Consider the following 22,856-nt stretch of genomic DNA (forward strand, 5'->3'; position numbering starts at 1 on the left):
CTTGTCCTCTCGAGGCCTCCCTTGTTTTATTTACTAGTATGGATGTAGCCCAAGTCATCAGAGTGTGGTGGCTAGAGCTGTATGGTGTCACAATGTGGAGAGGCTGGGAAAATCTCCGCAAGGATGTGCATGAGCATAGGAATAAGGAAGTGAACTGCACGTGGCCGAGTGTTCTGCTTAATCTGAACTTATTTGGAAAAGCCTCAAGAAAGGATGCTTCTGAGATGGTTAATTGCCCAGTTAAGGAACTACTTCTTTCCCTGTCCCTCCTATACCACCCTTTGAGAATTAAATAAAACTCTCAGACTTGTTTTGCTGCTAGTGTAGGAAATGGGAGTGATGTTTAATATGAAATGGTGTTTGGTGCCCCTTCAGTGACCTGCTAAAAAGCAGAACAACAACTGGCCTGTGTGCTTTAGGAGTCACAACTAACGCTTTACACGGTTTGGATCATAATAGCTGTATTCATTTCCCCCCTACAGACCGGGGCCAATAATCTAAACAACTTCTCTATAGGTAGTGTGACTGACAACATGCCTGTAATTCCAGCGAAGCCCTTGTAAATTGTATTTAATCAGCTATATGGCATAATGTGTGTAAATTCCTTAAAAGTTTGACTAAGGGGCAACTCCATCCCCTTCAGCGTTGATACTGCTCATGGAGTTAATAGGTAATGCTGCTTATTTAATGTTTACATGCACTGGATTTTACTGTGAAGCCCCAGCGCCCAATAAAATAAGTAGAAAGATTAATAGTAAATCTTTAAAGCACAAGATGTGAAAGGCTTAATGGATCTCTCTAGTCCTGTTGTAGTTTCAGAATGACTGCCCTTAAAGCAATGCACAAGAGTAAAGCAGCAAGGGCTACAATTAAATTTGAGTGTTAAGGAGCTTTTTTCTTTTTTCTCTTTTTTTTTTTCCTTTGGTCATTTTTTGAGGCAGACAGAGGGGGTCACGGCCCTTCTCATCCAAGCACTTTCCTGCCGCAGACCCTGGGGCTCGGCGAGGGTCAGCAAAGGGGCTCAGCCCTGCAGCAAGGCCCGGCTTGGGCACAGCACCGTCCCCCGGCGCCGCCTGCCCCGTCTGCGCCTTCAGCCCCGCTCCTCGGGGTGCTGCTGTTGGAAAGGGGCTGGAATTCCGGGGAGAAGGTGACGTCCTCGGGCCGGGTCCTGGCGCCGCATGTCCCCAGGGCAGCCGGAGCACCTCGGGCAGTGCTGGGCTGCGACACGGGCGCTGCTGCCCGTGTCACCGCCACCACCCCCAACCTGCAGCCCGGGCTGCCCCATCCCGGGGCCAGCTGCCCCCCCAAATCCCGGCGCCGGCTCCTCCCGCGCGCAGGATGCGGCCCCGACGCCGCTGCGCGAGGCACCTGCGACGGGGACAAAGCGCGGCCGGGGGGGCGGGCCGAGCGCCGGGGCCCTCCCCGTGGCCGCCGGGGCCCTCCCCGTCCCCGCGGCCGTCGCCGCCCCGCGACGGCTCCGCCCGGCCGCTCCGCTCGGCTCCGCGCTGCCGCCGCGGGCCATGTCGCCATGTCCGACGTGAGGAAGTTCACGAAGCGGCTGAGCAAGCCGGGCACGGCGGCCGAGCTGCGGCAGAGCGTCTCGGAGGCCGTGCGGGGCTCCGTGGTGCTGGTGAGCGGCGCGGGGCCGGGGCCGCGCGCGGGGCCGGGGCCGCGCTGGGGAAGGGGAGGGCAGGGGCAGAGCTGGCCAGGGGCTGGCCACGCTGGGGGTGCGGGGGGACAGGGCAAACCTACCGCTCCGGGCTTCGTGTTGCGGTTTTTGCATCGGCGCCGTTTGTCCCCGCGCCGGTTCGAGCGCGGTCGGAGATGCGAGTATGCCAAGGGCTGGCTAGGCTAGGACTACCTAGTGCTGCGCTGGGAGCGGGGATGCGCAGGAACGCAGCTGTGCGGCTTCACGGCTAAGCAGGTAACTCAGTTAGCCCAGCACAAGCGATCTAAACCCGGCAAGTGAAGAGGATGGTGCTGAAGGGCACGGCCTGGCAAGGAGAGGCACCAGCTGCGAGTGCAGCCGGAGCCCAGCTCGCGTGCCCGGCGCGCGCATCGAGGGCTTCCCGGGATGTGTTTCCTGCCTGSGTTTCCCTCCTGATGCTGCAGCAGGTTGTCTTTGTTACGGGCACGGCTGTGCGGACGCTGGCTGCTGTGCCCTGCCGGGGCGGCTCGGAGCATCCCAGGATGTGTTTCGGGGTTGCTCATTGAATTACTCAAGTGTGCAATCGTGTTTGACCTTGACTTTGATGGAAGGTTAGGACATGAAGCACGTGCCATGCAAGTTCAGTGAATAATTCTTGCTAATTCTATGCTGGTAGATTGATAGCAAAGTAAATGGAGAGTTTCATGCAATTCTTCTTCTAAAACGGAATTTTCTTGGGAATATGTTAGTTTATAAGGTTGGGGAAGAAAAAAAAAAAGCATTGCAATGATCCTATGTGATTTCCTGATGCTGTGGCTACCCTTTCCCATATGCAGTTGTTCAGGGATCCTTACAGGCTTCCATGTGTTTAGTTTTCGCTCTTTCATAAACAATGCGTAGGAATAAATGCTTTTAAAAGCTGATGGAAGCTCTCATTAAAAATGGAGTTGTTTGCCGAGGACCCAAAGAGCTTCAGTATCCTACAGGCAAATGATTGCTCAGCGCCTGTGCCAGGTGTCTGCTGTCAGAGAGTGGAAGGGCGGGTGGACTGCAGAGGAAAACAAATGCAACCCAAAGGAAGCTAATCCAGGGGCCAGCGGTGCTGGCACCCATTGGAAGCCACTCTCTTCTTGTTCCTCTCTAGGGTTTCATTGCACACACCATCCCCCTACTGACTTTCCACTTTCCTTTTTTCTTTTTTTTTCCTGTTTTTTTTTCCCTGATGGGCAGATGTCCCAGAGCTGCTGTTTGCAGCCAAGCACTGGAGGAGGGTGAGGGCAGGTGTCTCTGTTTCCCCTAGATCTTGGCAGAGCTTCCTGCTCTTGACGGTTTAGCAGCAAAGGATAAATCCAAGCCCTTCTGCATCACTAGGAAGAGCCATAAGATGCTGCAGTATCTAGGGAGTGGTGAATGGGGGGTGTGTGAATTTATGAGAGAGTCTTGGGTGGGTGTTTTGCAGTCCATCACCAACTCAGGACAAAGTAGGTGGTTCCCCTGTTGCTCCACAGAGCAGGTGGTTCCTCTCCATCCACCAGCTTGTTGCCCCTTCTCACAAGGGATGTCCACGTCCTGGTGTTCTGGTCACTAGGAGGGCGGAGATGGGATCCTAGGAGAAGGTGGAAAAGGAGGAGACTAAAAAGCTGTAAATTATGATTCTATTTCCAAGTGGAGGCTCCGCATGGAGCTGCCCACTTGGCATAAACACTCCCTCGTGCCTTTGGAGCCCCGTCTCCCCATGGAGCAAAATTCCTTGGCTCCGTGGCAGAGGTGCAGGCTGTAACCAAGCCCGTGCCCCGAGCGGATGGTGCRGATCCCCAGGAACCTGGCCGACCCTGGGTTCACGGTGCTGCTGGTACAGGTGGCACCTGCACTGGTACTAGACAAGAGTGGCGTGTCCCAATCCCAGCACGGTGTCAGACCCRGGGACGTTTGCCAGAACCACCTGCTTGGGGAAACCATGCAGAAAGCGGCTGCCTGCAGGCTGATCCGTGCTACRAAGCAGGCTGGGGTTGCACTCCTGACCTTGGTTGCCAAGATCTCCTCCTTTTCCTGCCGCTTCAACGCAGCAGATGTTAAGTCAATCAGAGCCTTGAGTGGTGTAATAGACCCGGGGCCCCTAGGGATGCTCTGCCCGCAGTGGCCCCAGCGATGCTGCGAGATGCCGTCGCTGTCTGCCTGCCTTGGGCACGACAGATCCATGGCAGCGAGTGTGGATGAGAGCAAGGCAAGGGGAGCACGTGTGAAGCCTCATTGCCTGCTCAAGAACTAGTATTTTGTGCACCGTAACACGCAGCCCACCTTCCCACGGGAGGAGCTGGAGCCATTGGACTCCTTTATCGCTTGGATCAGGCTTAGCATTTGGGGCATTCAAGTCGCTCCCTCRAGACAAGGAGCTGTGTTAGAGTAAGAAATCATTTGCAGCCAGAGAATGAAATGCTACTGAATGAAAACCTCTAAGTGAGGAGGGCTTTTAACGTCATGGAAGAAGTCAGCTCATGCCGAGCCATAATTCACGCTGTAAAGGAGATGCTCTCCCAGCCTGGAGTGTTGCACTGCGTGTGTGCCATGGTGCTTTGTGTAACGCAGCTCAATTAGTGCTGTCCTGCAAGTGCAATGAAGCTCTTCTGTTCCTGCATTTGTTATGTTTGCCTTGTGCCAGGAGAACATTTATATTTTTTCTTTACAACCCCCTAGTAAAGTCAGGAGGAGTTGGGTGGCTTCAGGCAGGGCTTCGCTCCTGGTGCTGGGATTCACGTTCGCAGCAAAATGGGCTGCGTAGAGGAGGTCGTGGGGAGAAAAATGAGTTTAGCGGGAACCCCTAGAGAGGAAGCAGAGCCCTCCTGAGCAGAGCTACGAGCGCCCGGGCTGCTTCGGGCAGTGGGGCAAGTGGAGCCCTTATTCTCTCCCCATGCTTTTCTTAGCGTAGCTGCAGGGCAGATTGTATCAGCTGCAGCTCTGAATGGTCCCTGATGCATCCTCCTGGTTATAAATTAGTGCATGGTGTTTTGGCAGAATAATTGATAAATGAGGTCACTATTTAAATAGACAAATATAGAAAAGGCATTAAGTTGCTTGGTGGGATAAATGGAAGATGCAAATAATTTGATSGAGTTTTGCTGAAAGAGAACAGTCAAAGCCTAAGCATGAATGTTTAGGCTGCTCTTAACTGAAAGAGCAATTTAAAGCTTGTGGCACTAGAAGTAAAATAAATTAGAACTATAACTTTAAACCCAGAAAACAAAGTGCTAATGGTCTCTGGGGAGAAACAAGCAGGCTGGAGCTCAAGGAGAGCAGCCAGGAGACCTTTGGCAGTGAACAGACATTGGTGAGTTTGACTCAGATCTTGATTAAAATCTCCTTGCTCCCCTCTTCTCCACGCTCAGGATGTTGCTGAATTTTAATGGAAAGGTTGTGTATGGAGGCAGGGRTGGAAAACCGGCATGGAGCCCTTGGTTGGCGTGGGATTTGTGCAACTCTGGGAGCACTGCAAGTGAAAGCTGAGCTTTGCCAGGAGGATTCACGTGGGTGCTCTCAGGTGTGTTCCCTGGCTTTGCTGAGTATTTCCCCTTTCCTTCATCCTGCATCACATCGTGCTTGCCCTGCCAGGAAGGCTCCTGGCGTTGCTGGAGCGCAGCAGTGAGAGAGACCTGTAATTGGGTGTCTCGGAGCCCTGCCAGGAGGGCAGCGAGGCTCTCCCTGCTGCTTGGGACCCAGCTCAGCTGCACAGGGCTGCTTCCCCGCCTGGAAGCAAGGCTGACACCGAGCCGGAGCTTTCCTCCAGCTCCTCTTCCTCAGYGGGCAGTGCCCTCGGCTCGCATGGGAATGGGGCTGCACGTGGAGCCACTCCAAGCTCTCCAAAGGTGCCGTTCCCTGCGCTGTGACAGAGCAGAGAGATATGTGGGAGACATGAGATCAGAGGAGAGAGCCCTTGACAAACCCCAGACCGTCTGTTTTCCCACAGTGCTGCCAGAACCAGTCAGCTGGTGGCAATTTTCCCTCCCACAATTACTCCTGTTTTCTATAGATCATTTCCATGCAGATGAGCTGAGGATGCGCTCACRGCTTCGCTGCGTGGTGAGGACGCAGACCCGGAGCGTCTCGTCTTGGAAGGAGCTTGGGCAGCGCGGTGGTCCGTTCCCCGTGCGCCCTGCAGCTTGGCACCATGTCCCCAGGCAGGGTGACACAGCTACACGCGTGCCAGCGCGCGGGCAACCAGCAGTCACGGTGTCTCTACTTGCAAATGACTGCACGGAGGCTCGAGCCAAGTGTCCCATCGCCTGCATTGCGCATGGCCATGGGACGTGCTCTCTGAATCCTCACCATCGCACTGTAGGCACCATGCCCAGGGCAGGTAGTGGAGTGTTTCGATCCTCCTTAGGCTGGGCTCATGTGTGGGGCTCCGTTTCGAGCCCCAAATTGCAGATAAAAAGCTCCCCAGCAATGATGTTAAGGAGGTTTTGACTAGAGGCAGACAGGCATTTTGTTCTTCTTGTGAGTCCCTTCAGCTTCATTTGTATTATTTATGGCTGGATTTGCACCCGTGTGGAGGATACCAGCTTTTTCACGTAGAATCCTCTTTTAATCAGCTAAATTCTCTTTGATCAGCATGATGGGTGTTTATATGCAGTGCTTGTAGTGATCTTGGTGCTCTTGAGATAGAGTACGTGTGCGTTGCCTCTAGGGTATAGTCAGTGTGCTGTATTTGCATAACTTCAATAAGAAAAAGATGTATTAAGGAGATGAAGGAAATTGTGTCCCTGCTGAAGAGGGCGGGGGTTTTGCTGCCAGTCTACGTAGGGCAGCTTTTACGCAGGGTAACTCCGGCGTCTGCCGCCTCTTCTCGCTCCGGTGACTTCCGTGGAAGTCTTTATAGAGAGATTATTGYTCGCGGGGATTTATTCGAGAAAATGGTGAAATGCATTCTTAAAATTAATCACATGCTTTCCCAAATCAGGGCTGAGGGGCCGAATTTAGCTCAGGGTTGGCTGGGTGCYGCTGGGTCCCTGCGTGCCGGAGAGTGTCCTGGTTTGTGCCTGCCCGAGCACCCAGCATTTCCACGGTGGAAGGAGGGCACGGGGAGCTGCTTTTACAGAGGGGAAGAGGTTGGGGCACGTGCTTGGGGCTGAGCGTTTCCCTTCCTCAAACAGGGCAAGGCTGGGGGGGTTGTTCTGTGCCAGAAAAGGTACCGTGAAAATGCAGGGACGCCTGCACTGGCAGCATCTGCCCCGACCTGCTGCTGTCGCTGTCTGGAGCAGATGGTTGTGGTGGTGCCTGCAGCTACTGCCCGCAATGCGGGTGAGGATTTGACGCACCTCAAATCCAGGGAGAGGATGGCTCTAGGGCTCCCTTTCAGCCCCCTTTCCATAGTCTCCCCTGGATGAGGAGCATTTGAAGCTGGACCGTTGCAGTGCGTGTTGTGAGACGCTTTTCTCTGTGCRTTTTGGTGGCTCTTAGTGTTTCGTGTAGTCCCTTGCACGCTGATTCCTTATCTCTAGTACTGTGAAACTGCACAGGCGTTTGGCRTTTCTGTGGCTCGAGAGGCGAGTCGCAGCCAGGCCAGGCAGCCTCCAGCCTCCCCAGCAAAGCGGCCTCCCCGTCCCTGTCCTGCCCGCGGAGGAACAGCAGAGCATCACAGGCCTTTGTGGCTGCTGCTGTCAGCTCCGAAACGCCCGAACACATCTCCCTGCTGCCCTTTTCCTCCTTCTCTTTCATTCCTTTAAAAAAACACAAATCAAAGCTCTCCCTTGCTGGTTCCTTTTTCCCTTCAGCACAGCCTTGCATCTGTAGCAGCTTTCCCTGCCTCCCGCTGCTTCCCTAATGGGGTCACTTCTATTCATTCCTACCCCTCTCTCGCCCTTCTCCATTCTGGCTGCAACGTGTTTTCTTTCTCTGTCCTCATTAATATCCGGGCTGTCCCTGGAAGTGGCAGTGGGTGGAACAAGAGCCTCCCTGTTTCAGCCCACGTTGCTCCCTGTTCCCTCCGGCGCCCGCCTTTCCCGCTGGTGACATCCTTGCTGTGGCCCTTGCCTGTGCACAAGGACCCCTTCCCATGCATCGGAGCAGGGGGTGATCCCATGCAGCTGGAAAGTCACCATCGTATAATTCATATAATTAGGATGTGGTCACGCCAAGGAGCCTCTTGTTTGCTCTGTAACTGCTCCTGGGCAAGATAAGGAGATAGAGCGGTCTGCTCTTGCTTGCTGAAGGAAGTGACACACAAAATGCCAAATCCTGCTCGTTTTCCTTCAGCTTTGCTGATTTTTGAGCCAAATAAGGTCAATAGCTGTATTTTGGCGGTGGTCGGGAGTTCTGCCTTGGAGCTGTGTCGCGCTCGGAGGAGGTGCAGGTGGAGGGCGAGGGCCTGGCCTGGTGCCGCGGTCCCAAAGAAAGCAGAAGCTGCGGCCGAGCGGCTGCTGGCGAGCGCTGACGTGGTGCCCTGCTCGTCTGGGCGCCCACGAAGGGTCCCCGCGCCCCGGCAGCCGGAGCTGGGAGCCGGAGCCGGGCAGCCCCGGCTGCAGCGACGGGTTCTGGGCGCACAGAGTTGTCTGCAGGAGCCTCGGTCGCTGGGAAAGAGGTGATGGAGCGGGCTGGGATGGTCTGAGAGCAGCATGGAGATGGTCACAGAATCACAGAATGTTCAAGGTTGGAAGGGACCTCTAGAGATCATCTAGTCCAACCTTCCTGCTCAAGGAGGGACACCCAGAGTATGTGGCACAGGGCGGCATCCAGGTGGGTTTGGAGACCTCCAGGGAAGGAGACTCCACAACCTCCCTGGGCAGCCTGTTCCACTGCTGTCACCCTCACAGKAAAGAAGTTCCTCCTCACCTGGAGTTGGAACCTCCTGTGTTTCAACTTATACCCATTGCCCCTTGTCCTGTCGCTGGCCACCAATGAGAATAGCCTGGCCCCTTCCTCCCTACATTCTCCCTTCCTGAACTTATACATGTTAATCAGATCCCCTCTCAGCCTTCTCTTCTCCAAGCTGGACAGGCCCAACTCACTCAGCCTTGGTCGTCCCAAAGTGTGAGGGATCAGGAAAGCCACGCACACAACTGGGGCTTCCCTGTCAGTCCTGCCTTGACTCTTCTGCCCRGCGTGTCCTACATACGCTCTTGTCTCTCTGTGTGATGGAGCTGGGAGTTTATACTGGAGTCTTACAGGTGTCTTAATCCAGGGGGAACTTCCAGCTGCTTCCCTCAACAGCAGCATTTTGCTTGTAGCTGCTTTGAAATCGGGTTGATGCAAGACAGAGTCCACTCTGCAACTAAAGAGGCCCTTCTGGAGCCCCCATCCCTGCTCTTTTGGATAGAAAAGTGCAACTTTGCAGCTGCACCTGCAAATTTCTGCAGCCCGAAGCCAGAGCAGCCCGAGCAAGCCAGGGGTTGACGCCAACAACTTCCTGAGCTGCTCAAATCAGCCCTGACATCTCCGAGCTTTGACTTCACTGTTGTGGGTGGTTACCACATCGCTAAGGCAACCCCGAAAAAACCAACTGCCACTTTCTGCTTTTGTTTTCCTCGGTTGGGGCTCAACCATGGCCTGCCTGTCTCCACATGCCAGCAAAGCAGAAAGGCTCCTTTCCCTCTCCTCCCTGCTCCTGTCGCTGCTCGGGATGCTGCTGTGCCCTCGGCTTGCCTTGTGCCTGCAGCTTCTTGAGTGAAAAACAYGGGGTTTAAGAGCAGGCAGGAAAGGGTGGGGTTCTGCTGATGTGCAATTAATTGTTTAAAGATGTTTGGAGCTCRGCCCTTCTGGAACTGAACGCTAAATATGGAACTGAGATTATATAAATAAATGACGAAATAGCAGTGAAATCTGAAAAGCACTTTGGAATCCTCCAGTTAATAACTTAAATAACTTGTATTGCTGTCATTATAATGATCATTTCCTTTTTTTAGCATGTGTGTTCTCTCAGAAAGTTTTGAGAAGCCGTATCTGGCAGAAGTGCAACTATCCCGTGGAAACCAGTAACCTTTTGCCAAAAACTACTAATGTTGTTGTTTTCGGAGGAGAGAAATCAACACTGTGCTGTGTTTCCCTGTCTCACGTGCTCTGTGCCACACGCTCAGCTGAATGCAAGTGTAGCTCTGCTGATGTAAAGATGTGCTGATCCCTCCCTGTTTTCCTTGTGCAGAAGGCTCGGATTCCACTTGGGATGTACCTACGTTGGCAGGGACACACGTGGCTTCCAGTGTTGTATTTGGGGCCTGGAGATGCAGGGCCCATCTGTATTGAGCAAGGGTAGCAAAAACAACCTTGGGTGGTGGCCCAGATTAACAGACTTGGGCAGGAGTGGTGCTTGGATCATCTTGGAAGGGGTTTTGTGCCAAAGCTGGGCCAAAAATGTGCATCCTGTGACTCTGTGCTCATTGCATCGCTCCCCGTGTTGCCGGCAGGTTGGCTGTGGATTCTCATTGCTTTGTTGCAGTGCAGTTTGGTTCTGGTATCTGTTTTCTTTAGCTCCAATGATTATGCAGAAATCCCAGTTTTCTGGAAAGAGGAATGTTGCTGGCCCTTGTGGCTGCAGAGCTAAGTTTAAGAAATGTGATCTCCTAAAGACTATGAAGGAACATGAAGAACTATACGCTGATTATTCTGGCTTCCTATAATTTCTAAGCCAATTTGAAGATATTTTAGGGCATGACTCTCTTGTTTGCCAGGTCTAAGCAGAACTGATGGGGTAAATATTTGCCTGTGTCCATCAAAAGTGCCTGATCCCCGGAAAGGCATCAACTTTCAGACTGCTTCTCCAAGCCGTGTCCAAAGTGGCATCACAAGCTACCGTGATACCCGCTCTCAGAAACAAAGCAAGCCAAAAACTGCAAACAGTCATTAGAGATCTGGGCATTAACTGCAAATGGAAGCGTTTGGCTTACAAAATACCCTTTTGACGTGTGCTTCTGAGCTAGATTCACCATATGGTAATTTGTGGCCAGCRTCATGGCTTGCTCAGGCCAGGATTTGCTGCAGAGACAAATTCGGTCTCTGCCTGCAGATGTAATGATGAGATCCCGAGCAGATGCAGTCGCTGTCAATAGGCAGTGGCCCCATTCCTGGCCAATATTTATAGCCTTAGTGCATGCAGTTTGCCAGAAGCTGGAGGGGGAATGGTTCAGCAACAACACCCTGATCCAAGCACACTGCGTTTTGTTGTTTTGGTTTTTTTTTTTTTCTGTAATTTAGTAGAAAAGATTTTCCCTCAGGCTCCAGGGTCGTAGGGTCCTGTCTGTTCTATTAATGGGGCCTCAGCCTCGCGTGCACCCCGTCCTGSAGAGGCGATGGGGCCTCCTTGGGCAGACAAGGAGGGACAAGGACATCAAGGCACAAGGAGGGACGCGAGGGTGGACGAGCTGCTTCTGCACAGGACCCGAGCAGCACCACGGGCTGCAAGGGAGAGGGGCCGGGCTCTTCTCTGCGCTTTTGGGTGGAAAACATGAGTCATTTCCACTGCAAGTGTTCTCTAGTGGGGCGTCTGGTCTGTGTGCCCATTTTCCCCTTCCCGTCTTCTTATTTCTGTGACAGCTCGTGTCAAATCCTGCCACCCTTATTCCTAGGGCGGGAGGAGAGGGGGGCACAGAAGCCTTGCACTGTCTGCGCTGGATTTCAGAGCTGGAGAATGGTGTAGGCTGGTGCATATAACTTCTATAGGGAGGTCGGGATAGTCGGGTTGCCACCCAGATCCCTATCTAATGAGATACCTAGAAACTAAGCACTAGCAKTTGTGTCCCGCTGGGACAGGGAAGGGTTAAAGTCCTTGTTAAGGTGCAGCTGGGCACCCTTAGCCCTGAGAGCCCAGTTCTGGTGTAAAAGAGAAGTCCTACAGCTTGCTGAGGATTGGGGAAGAGAGACTCTGCTGGCCTGCACCTGGGGAAGCCCTGGTTCCCARGGTTTAGGATGAGCTTTGCCGGAGATTCAGGCGGTGCTGGTGGATCCTGCTGAAGGCATCAGCTCGCTCAGCCTCAAGGCGCCAGCTCTGCCCGGGGAGGATGTGTTTGATGCTTGGAGAGGAGAGCTCAGTGGTCAGTTTTACCCTCTCCCAGCTCCCCATCTGTGTTTGCGTGTACCCTCCGTCCTGTATCATTGCCCCTGYTGAGCTGCCTGCATCTCCAGCTTAACAAAATGTGCATTCCCAATCACACCCGCCTCTGCGCCATCCTGACACCTCTCCCTGCTTCCTCTGTTCCCTCTCCCTGAAGGGATTTTCTTCCTCAGCCTGTTCATAAAACGTTCAACGTGTTGTTTTCATCTGGCTGTCCCTGGTAACATTTTTCCTGTATGGTCTTCAGCCCCATGCTCTATTTCTCCTCTCCATCCTTTTCCTACCATCATCTCCTACCATCTCCCTGTCCATGGGCATCTCTCCTAGGTCCTCCCGCCTGCAGGGAGATCTGTGTGCTCTCTGTGCGCTCTTGGCCACCCTTGCATCTGCAGTTACCACTTCCCTCCCTTCCTGCTCTTTGCAAACCCTGCAGCGACCTGTGCCCTCTCCTGGAGACCTGGAGCTCCCGGGAAGCCCCTGGCACCTCGTGCTCCATGAAGCTGCCCACACTGGGCCCTGCGGAGCTCCTGACCATGCTCACCCAACAGCTGCTCTTGTCTTGGCCTGGCCAGACTCAGATCCTCTGTTCTGGATCTGCTCTTCTGTCCCTCTCACGGCAGCCTTTCTGAGGGCACCACCTCCAGCACTGCTGGGATTTGGGGCATTCACCTGGTCTTCTCAAACTTCCTCCCTCTGGCCAGTATAAAAACAGCTTTGACCTGCTTATATCTAGCTGAACCGACTTTTCCATCCATATGTTTCTTCCTTCTCACTTGGGTTAGAGCCTGGTGGTGTCATCATACAGCAGGGCAGCAACTGAGGGCAGGAAGAGAATCAATCCCCAAAGTGCTATTTAAAACAGGGAAGAAAAAGGGGAAAAAAAAAAAAAGAGAGAGAGAAAAAATAAAAAAGCTAAACTTCTATGGACAAAATGATTTCAGAGAGCCCTGACTCATGATCTTTGAATCTTGGTTTTGTAAAAGCTTTTCTGTAGATAAAAATTCCCCGGTTGTCTGTACCCATGCATGCTATAAAGTGCATTTTCTCAGTCTCCAGATTCCATATAAATTTTCCAATTTACCCAAAAGATTCATGAGAAAATCCCAGAACTGTGGAGATTTCCCGAGTCTCTGGGGTGTTTCTGATGATCAGCGTGGTGGGAAGTGGTCGCTCTCTGCCCTGGGGTGTTGCCGGTCTCAGGAGTGAACTGGCTAGCGACTAGTTCATCTGAGGGGTGGTTCTTCCCTTCCTTTTGTTTTTTCTCTCTTTAGCTTTTACTCAGTTCCCCAGCTTGACGTTGCCCCCTGCTTTCTGTGAGCTGCTTCAGGTTGCTCCTTTACGCTTTCATTTCTCACTTGGTCTTGGTTAGGCTTTGCACACAAGTGCAGCTACTGCCCCTTCAAGTGCATATTTGCAATAGATGAAGTAGTAAATAGACCTGCTGTAAAGTGCTAGCTAAATGTTTAGGAACAGTTAGGAACAGTTGTAGTCTGAAACTATACTTTTATATACACATGGTCTCGCAATTTCCCGTTTTCCCCACAGATGCTCTAAGGAATCGTCRCTGTCAATATTCAGATTAGATTATCTGAATATTAAGAGATTATCACACTCCTTAGATGTGCTGTGAAGGTGGATTTCATGGTACTGTATTGAGCTTCTGCTCAGGGGCTGTGAGAAAACGTGATGTCCAGGGGGATTTTTAATGGAAACCACACAGACAGGCGCCCGGTCCTGCCTGCGTTGGCCATTATCGCAGTGAGAAACCAAAATCAAGCAACTTGTCATTTTTATACTCAGGATGCGGGTTTTGGGGGCTTTGCCTTGTGCTGCGTGACAGGAAACATGAGCTGTGCTCACCTCGGCCCAGCAGGCCAAGAGAGGTTAAGCAGGGCCCAAGCGGCTGGCCTTGCAGCTCAGTGATTTTCTCCGCAGGACCTCGCTGTGCATGGACAGCATTAATCTTTTCTTGAGAGTCAGCCTTTCTGGTAGTTGTCATTTAGAAAATCCTCAAATGAAATGTTTTCCCTCATTTTCCATACAGTCACATCACTTTGAATGTACCTTTCCAGTTTCTGAGAGAAGAATTTGTTTTTTTATAAAAAACTATGCATATACTTACTATAATAAAAACAGTTGTGTGTTTGTACAGTATACAAATGCAGGAAATCAGAGGACAGGTAGTTACTGTTTTTCAGGCCGTGGAAGTGAAAAATAACCTTCTTGTCCCTCCCCACATGAATATCTCAGTTATTGGGGGCCGTTTTTCTGAAAGCAAATTTAGGGAATTTTACAGACTTTGTAAATGGATTCCGAAAGGAGACGATATAATCCAGCTTCCTAAGATTTCCTCCCTGTGTTTAATGCACAAATCCCTTGCTGTTTCCCCAGTGCTTTGTGGCCAAGGGCTATTCCAGCTTTCCCCGTGGCCGCCTCGCTGTGCTGGGTCGGAGCAGGGCGGGCGGGATGAGGCCCTTGGCTTCCTTTGTGCAGCGCCTYGCGTTGGTGTTCGTGGGCATGTTTCTGTTGAAGCCATGTATTGAATTTCCTGTTAAAATGCCAGCCAAGCTGCTTGTTGGTAGACGGGCAATAGCCTCATAGAGAGGCCGTTGTTTTGCCTGCRCTGTTGTCCGAGCGGAGCCTTGTGACCGGGCTCCGCAGGGATCCGAGCGCCGCGGTCCCTTTTCCTTGTGCTCCTGCATTCCCGGGAGCATCAGTGTCAGGACAGAAGCTCTTTCCAAAGCCCCGTGTCGTGTCCCCAACTCTCTGGTGTCCCCGGCCTTTCCCTAGGTGCTCCTCTCTGCCCATGTAGCTGGAGTGGGTGCAGCCAGGGCGGGCAGCCGAGGAAGGAAGCTGATGCTGCAATGCAGAAATTCAGCTCCCTTTTTGGTTCCGACATCCRTCCTGGTTGCAGGGCCCTGTGTGTTTGGTGGAGAACAGCCCTTGCTTTGGCACGGCCGCGGGTTTCTGCCTGCAGAAACGTGTTGCTGCCGTTGTTGAACGGGCAGCCTTTCTTTGTTCTCGGATATTGGCTTCCCCTGTGGAGGAATYTGTGGTTTCTAAGACTCTAATTGCTTTAAATTAATGGTTTTTCCTCCGCTTTCATGAGGGCTTCACTGGGTGCCACCTGCTGCTGTGACTGCAGCAGACAGCGGTGGCCGGACCGTGTGCGCCGTGACCAAAAAGCCAACTTCACAGTCCCRTTTCAGGGCTTAAACCTTTATTCCCAGCCTTGATATCGGCAGTTTGTCCCTGTCACCCCCCAGGGCTGTTTGCAGTGAGGCCGTAGTGTTCCTGGGGCTGCACAGGAGCTCGRTGTCCTCGCCGGCGCGCTGGGGACAGGGGACAGGCCACATCCTTTCATTAGCAGTGTCTTTGCCTGCAAACGGTTTGACCTACATCCTTCGTCCGTGCTGCAGAGCCAGCGTGACGTGGGGCCCTTGAAGTCCCCGTAATGTCATCAGGACTCCCTGCTGGGACTTGTTCTSATCTGCAGAGGGGTTAAAACCGGAAAAGAAATGAGTTAAATACTTGATTTTTTTGAAAGAACAACTTTTGTAGTGCAGTTGCAATTTCAGGAAGACATTCCAGTATAAAACAAGACTGAAAATACAGAATAATCTCAAGTGCTGAGTACCCCCAATCGCTTCCCAGGACTTTAGCAATGCGAAAGGCTCTTAGGGGGAATCTAATTTACTGCTAGAGCCGCCGCAGGAGCGGGCTGAGAAGGGGAGCGTGCGCTGGGACTTAGGGYGCCGCTTTAACCGGCTTTGCAGGAACCACTGTGGAGATTAAATGTGAGGCAGAGGTGGCTCTGACCCTTTGGAGAGCAGCGTGGTGCTGGGGGCACCTGGCCTTCCTCTTCCTCCTCCTCCTCGGCATGGATCTGTGGGGGGCAGAGCAGCTGCTGGATGTCCTGCTCCTCCCGAGCAAGGCTTGGCACGTTTTCAGGAGCGAATTGAGCTGCGCCGGACTGAGACCRGTGTCCTAGGTGATTAACCAAAGTTTAATTAAGAGTTTGAGGAGCATCAGGCTGAGTGAAGTGAGAGGTTCCTTTTCTCTGGTTTCTGCTCCTTGAGTTTTAAGGGCCTTGCTGGGTGGTGCCTTCTTGGCTACAAGCCAACGTTGCCGTGTTGCCCTGAATCCGATTTCCAGGAGCACGTTTGCTACCCCAGCGCCCCAGATCCTCTGAGATCACCAGCATCCCCTGCGTGCTCCTGACTGCTGCTCCCCGGTCAGCTCTAAGGTCTGCAGAGCCTCTGACACCTCCTGTTCCTGCTGCCCTTTCCTTTACACCAAAATCCCCACAGAGACGGTGGTTTGTCSCCTTCTGGCCCTCGGGCGCTTGGTGCCGACCCTCTGCAGAGCAGCCTTTGCTTTTTGCGCTGTTGACCTGGTGGCCTTGGATCGTTGATGTCTACGGTGTTTTTGCTGGCCCATGCTGGGGATGAGGCAGAGTTTTCCAGAGAGCGATTTGGAGGGAACCGTCTCAAATATCGGAGCTAATCCATCCCGACTTCCTGCAACGTAGGAGAGAGGTGTTTTGAATAAAAAATCCGTCTCCTGCCCCAGACGGCTTTCTTCTTTTCCCCTGCCAAGAGTAAGAGCCAGCAGTGCAGCAGAGCAGCGAGAGGTGGGTGGAAATCGCTCTGCCCAGGGGCTCGCACGGGTCCTGGGTGCCGCCTATGTTACCAAAACTGSCTTTAGTTGCCCACAGAGCTTTGCAGCTCCATCAGAGCCACCGCCGGGGTCTTGTTCTGCTTCTGGATGTCGTCTTAGGAAGCATGGAATGACAAGTACCTTCCTCACATCTGCTGTGCGAATTCTCTCGTCTCCGTTTTGCTTTCTGAATATTTTGCGAGCTCACGACCCTGTGCCTGGAACAGGGAACAGATTTTGCCCAGCGAAGCCAGGGGCAGCATGGCAGAAACCAGAGCGTGTTCCTGATGCAGGACTGCCCAGGCCTCCTACAGAGCCTGCGTTTTTCCTTTATGTCCAATACCAAAGCATGGCAAAAAACAAAGGCAAGAACATTTTTTTTCTGCAGTTCTTCAATTTTTTAAACAGGCTTCTCTTATCAGAACAGGGGATATCAGTATCATCATGCAAGGGCTATTTTTGCTGTGTTTCAGGGAAAAGAAATAAAAACAAGATGTGCTATTATGTTTTTAGCTGTAAATTCCCACCTGCCTGCTGCAGTTGGAAATAGCTGGGATGCAGCGGTGCTCTTCCATGAAAAGTGACATTTCTGTTGTCTTGTTGCAACCTCGGAGGAAACCSCGGTGGCCCAAACGCAGCTCGGAGGTACCTCTCTGGAGCAGACCTCGAAAGCTTCAGACCTTCAACATTGCACCTCCAAAGCTCTCGTCCTAACTCCTAACCACCTGGCCTGGTTAAGAGTGTATTTGTTTCAGGGAAATCAATGCGGACAGGGAGTGAAGGTAATTCGGTTTATAGTGATTTATGCCGCCTTTGGTTGGCRTGACCACCCGCTGGAGCTGCCGGACCTTGCCTGGCTTTCTCAGGCATCTCCTTTCCTCCAGCCCCYGGGCAGGGATGGGGTCCAGCTGCCTTGGGAGGTGCAGAGTTCCCCCAAACGAGCCCCGTGTCATCCCCATCTCCCTGCTGTCCCGTCCACACAGTAGCCTCAGCCGGGTCATCGCTGGTCACTCTCGCTGCAGCCCTTGGCCACTGCCACCTCTGACCACCCAGGAGTGCATGGGGACGTGTCCCCACCTCGGACGTATCCCAGCTGGGGTCACCTCACCTGCTGTTAGGGCAGCTGCCACCCCATGATGGCTCTGCTTGACCGCAGGAGATGCCCAGCTGTCATTAAAACAAAAATGTGTCTCCTATTTGCTGCAAAGACCTTGGAAATGTCCCCTAGCGTGTCCTAAGGGTCCAGCAGAGAAAAGAACCCTTTGCCTGTGACACTTTTGGAAGAGCGGTGGTGGCTTCTCCACTTTTCTCACACATCACCACCAACATCCATCTGCATGGACCCTTGGTGCAGCTGCTGCTCCCTGGTGATTTGGCCCTGTTGTCCCCACGGGGCTCGGCTGGTGACTGGATGTTCAGGTGCAGATGCGGTGCCCTCGCTAGGGTCAGTCCGGCTGTGGGGTGAAGCTTGTTGCTGCTCCTGTGAAATATTTAGTGTTCCTCTTGTGGGCCCAAGTGCTCCTTGCTGCAATGGGGGTTGTCCCCAAGGCCCACGTGCCACCCCAGCCCCACGGCTGCCACAGGGTCACAAACACTGTCCGTGGGGTGGCCAGGCGTCAATGTGCTTTGCGTCGAGCTCCAAAAGAAGGCAAAACTATTGAATCAGAATTTGCTTGCCGTTTATTATGTGGGATCATGTGTTTGCTTTTGGAGTCGATTTTAATTTTCACAAATCTAGTGCCAAGTGCCAAGCTCCTGCTTTTGAAATCAGAAGCCTAGAACTAGACAGCTGGGTATTTTTTCCTAGTTTTTCCAAGTTGCCTTTGTGTTTTTCTCATATTTTTTGTTAAGCTCTGCTTTCTGATCTTGTAACATGGATAAAATAATGGAATACAGAACATAATGGCTTTGCGCTGTCTTCAAAACAAGGTCTCTATGAACTCATTCCCTTTTGCAGAGGAAATGAGCTTTTTTAACCTGTGTTTTCTTTGCAAGATGTCAGATGAAGGCAAAAAAAAAAAAAAGATATTTGGCCCAGACGCAGTGCTTTTAGCAACAACAGAAACTCGGAGAGAACAGCCAACGTCTTGTGATGCAAATAGTAATCGGTTAGTGACGGTGCTATGAGAACAACGGTGGTTGGGACTTGGTTGTCCCTGCTGATGCTGAGCACGCGAGTGATGCCAGTTGGAGCTGCCAGATTCGAGTGGGAGAACGTGGAGCAGTCGCTGTTGTTAAGTGGGTTTATTCCTGGTTTCTAGAGGCCTCTCTCCCCAATAATTTGTTCTYGTGGCTTGAGGGACTTTGGAGGAGTTCCTCCTGCGTCCCGAAAGTGGAAATTAGAGCAAAACCAGGCTCTAGACTTCTCGAGCCTGGAGCTGTGGCTGAGAGGTGATTTATGAGGAGGCTTTTCCTGTGTTTCCAGAGGGATGTGCTCTTCCCCACGCACCACGAGATCCCTGTGCTGCACATCCTAACAGCTGGCCTGCTTTCTGCTCCCCAAATGGCATTTTTCCCGAGCAAATCTCCTCAGCTCGTATAACAGGACTACTTCAAACTGAGGAAACTTCCATGTAGAAGTTTGATCTGGGCCGTATTTCTTTCGAGTTGCACTGCTGAGCTGTTCTTGCTTAGASAAGCTGCAGCTTGCAGCTGTTAAAGCCGTTGTACATCCAGCAGGATTACGTGTCCCACAAAGCAACCGGAGACCCTGCTTGGACCAGAGCAGCACAGAGCTTTGTTTCTTCTAGCATTTATTGCCAGACACAAGTCACTTAACCTCATTTTTCCTCTCTGCAAAACGTGAATGGCAGTCACACCATTCAATATCCCGGTGCCGAATTGATGAGCAGTCCCTTTTTAATGTGTTTTGAGATCATCAGACAAAAATAACTGATTATACATCAATTTTTTATATATATATATATATATATATATATATAAAATTGGTGTATTATATATATAGAAATATATATTATTTATATATAATATATAATCAGTTATATATATATATATWATATAAATTTGTCTTCTTTTTTTTCCCTACAGGAAAAAACTAAAGTTGTTGAACCCCTGGACTAYGAGAACGTGATCCTTCAGCGTAAAGTGCAGATCTACAGTGACCCTCTCCGGGACTTGCTGATCTTCCCCATAGAAGATGTGTCTGTGAGTTCGCACTGGTACCACTCAGGTCTGAGGCTCACTAGTGTCCAGTGAGTCTTAAGTCCTAAAGACCTATTCTGCACTGACTCTGTGTTCTCCTTTTCCCTGCAGATCTCAGTCATCGGTCGACAGAGAAGAACTGTCCAGTCTACAGTGCCAGAAGATGCCCTAAAAAAAGCTCAGAGTCTCTTTGTCAAAGAGGTAAGAGGAGAAGTCCCTCCTGCTGCRCTTTCTCCTCTAGGCAATAAGAATTGCACAAATCTGTTGTGTAAATCCGTGCTCTCTGAGACCATTCCCACAAATACAGTGGAAATAAGTCCCAAGTGTTGAATTAGAAGCCCTGTGTATCTGAGGGCAGGAAATTGGGCCTCTCTAATAAACCTCCTAAATAACTACTCATTTTTTAAACTCTCAGATTTATGTAAATAAATTAACCTATAGCTGTGTGGCAGACCAGATGCTGTGTGTTTGTGTATAAAAATGTTCCCTATGAAATTCTGTACTGCAGTGCAAAGTGAGACAGTCTCGTTCCTGTCCTTTGCATTTGGGCTTGCCTCCCCCAGCAATTTGCACCACTTTGGCCTTGTGCAGGTTGTGTTTTGCTCGTTACGGTTTGCAACGAGCTGTATTGTTTTCCTTTCAGTGCCTAAAAACCTACAGCTCGGACTGGCACGTGGTGAACTACAAATATGAGGAATACTCCGGAGACTTCCGCACGTTGCCATGGTAAGGGCTGCTCTCCCCTGGAATACTAATGTGCTGTAATAAGGTTGTGGTTTGATCTGGTTGAAGAGAAGCAGCCTGTCCCGACGTTTTTCCTGATGCCCATTCTGCAACCGACCTCCTTTTGTGAGGAATGTCCCGCTCCGAAGGTTTGGGAGCTGGAGATGGATGCTCCCAAACGGGAGCTAGCCACGTGGATGCCACCACGTCATTAATAGCAAGCAGCTACACCTCTGATTTCTGGTGAATTGTTGTTTTCTTGGTGCTGGTGCYTGGGCTGCTCCTCCTCTCCGTGCTCTGTGCGTGTGTGGAGCACTGGGCAGACTGCTTGTGCRCTGGCAGCTTGTTAATTGGTTCTCGTTAATTGGCTCAAGTGGCTCGGTTCTGAGGGTCTTGCAGGCGTCAAAGCAGCAAAGGGGTGTCCTTGCTGATCCAGTTGTGTTAAAATTGGTGGAAAATCTTGATGTCTCGTGATTTGGGGKTTTTTTGCAAGCAGGGAGGTAGCCTGGCTGCTGCTTCTCTGTACTGCCCAAGTGCAAGTCAGCAAAAACTCTGCAGTATTGGACAATAAATTGGAAAAGCCATTGCTTGCAATTTGTGCTTAAATACCACAAAATGCACTCAGAAATTAGCTCCCTAGCTGTACAGGGCTGTAGGTGTGGTGAAATCTTCTGCAGGATGACGCTTCTGGTATGCTCCATAATCTGTGATTTAGCTGCCTGGATAATAGGCACAGAGGACCCTTACTGCCCAGTCATTAACAATTAAAATGTATTATGATTTCAGCAAATCCTTTAGGCCAGACAAGATTCCGAGCCATGTGTTTGAGATTGATGAAGACTTTGAAAAGGACGAGGTAAGTGGACTATATATATATATATGTTTTAACCTATTGCTCTATACAATCCATTACAGAGCAGATTTCACAAGGCAAAGTCAGAATACATTCCCCAGGAGTGACTTTCTGCTGCAATGTTTTGTCCTGCAGATTTGGGCCAGAATTGGGACAGTGATTTCTTTCAAAGGGCTGTAATGAATCCCCTTCRTTAAATGGAGGGTTAACTGCAGTATTTTTCAGGGCACTTTCACTTGATATGGTGCAGCAGCAAAGAAGGAAGCTCAAAATGTTATTAAGTAAAATTTGCAAATATTTGGTGGCATTCACTTCCTCTGGAGGTTGCGTATTTGCACTAACCCTTCCTGTAGGAAAGATTTGCAGCCCTGAAGCTCTTCTGTTTGTGTGAGCTAGCAATCCTGAAAATCCAGGAACTTCAGTCACTTTGGACTATAGAAATTGTGTTACCCCTGTGTACATCATTTTTTTCCCTGTCTGTYAGACAGAAGTAATATTTTTCTGTCTCAGGTACCACGTGAAGCTTAATTTACAGTCTTGGCATTAATAATTTGCAATTTATAGTACAAGGAATTTAGCCCAGATGTTTAAAAGAAGCACAGAACCAAAATGCTGCTGCTGAGGAACTCACTGCGGAGAAAGGGAAGTTTCTTTCTTGCCAAAGCTGAAGATTTGACAGGGCTGTTTCATGTGCATTTCTAACCACTGCTGTTTATCTCCCAACACACTGCAGACCGGGACCGATTTGGCTTTTTTTCATAAATGGAAATGTGTTATCAAGCTTGGCCTTAAATTTCTTGGCTTTTTAGTTGCTTTGCATGACATCATTAACTTTAGTTCTATCTCTTTAGCTCTATCTCACTCGGTCTAGATAGAGTGGTGCAATATGCTATCAGCTTGCTTCTGAGAGTATGAAAGGACCGAAATATGCTTTCAAAAATTACTGGAGATTTTTCTTTGATCACTTTCCCAAATACTCACACAAGTGAAATCCCTGATGTTGCTCCTAGAAGGACATTCCAAGTGCTCTGGCAGATATTTTGCCGTTTATGTCTTGGCATGGCCCTAACTAGAATACTCTTTTCTAACTTCCTGACAGAGCACTTAGCATTAGAATTAAATGATGGYGTTTTCAGTAAAAGAAACTTACTGATGAGCAAAGGTGAACCATTWTAAAGGGGAAATAATGGGTTGTTTCAACCAGGGCAAYGAAGAATTAGAAAATGCACTTTGTCATTGCAAACTTGAAAAGAAAGGTGTAAAAACCTGCCGTTTGGGATCCAGGGGCCAGTCCAAACCAGTCTCTGGACAGCTCATCAGCAGAGGCCATCTCTACTACTGATTGACTAGAAGTTGGCCCAGGGCAAGTTATTTCATCACCCTGAGATCTTGTTTTTGCCTCTATCTCCAGTGGAGGCTACAGTTAGGTGTGGATGCAGGGCAATTACCTGGCACCAGGAACACAGGACCAGAGATTGAAATTCCAGCCAGAATGCCAAGAACACGTTGATTGATCGCTTAAAACCTCTTGTTTTGATAAATGTGAAGAAGTTCAGTTGAATTTCAACTGTTTTGGGGGGAGGAGGAAGAGGCTTACTTGAATTTAAAATAGCAAGTTGATTTATACAACAACAAATGATGAAATAAATACAGAGTTCTGCATTTTGCAACTGATCAAATAGACCGTTTTGCAAATTTGCTACTTCCCCTTCCTCTGTTTTTGGAAATACTACATGAGCACCAACATGTGTTTCTAAATTGCAAAATTCCAATGA

At 50.7% G+C, this 22,856-nt stretch overlaps 1 protein-coding gene across 1 annotated transcript in view; it reads left to right on the forward strand.

The window, feature by feature from the left end:
* The first annotated feature begins 1,528 nt into the window (after nt 1-1,528).
* The window catches only part of DOCK11 (dedicator of cytokinesis 11), a 74,549-nt gene continuing 53,221 nt past the window's right edge, over nt 1,529-22,856 (forward strand). The window contains exons 1-5 of the mRNA XM_026038908.1: nt 1,529-1,630; nt 19,392-19,508; nt 19,617-19,706; nt 20,149-20,231; nt 21,015-21,084. Coding sequence (XP_025894693.1) covers nt 1,529-1,630; nt 19,392-19,508; nt 19,617-19,706; nt 20,149-20,231; nt 21,015-21,084 — 462 coding nt within the window. The remainder of the gene's footprint in view (nt 1,631-19,391; nt 19,509-19,616; nt 19,707-20,148; nt 20,232-21,014; nt 21,085-22,856) is intronic.

Source organism: Nothoprocta perdicaria, unplaced genomic scaffold (genome assembly GCF_003342845.1).
Source record: "Nothoprocta perdicaria isolate Ctin4 unplaced genomic scaffold, notPer1 scaffold_22, whole genome shotgun sequence".
Classification (NCBI taxonomy): Eukaryota; Metazoa; Chordata; class Aves; order Tinamiformes; family Tinamidae; genus Nothoprocta; species Nothoprocta perdicaria.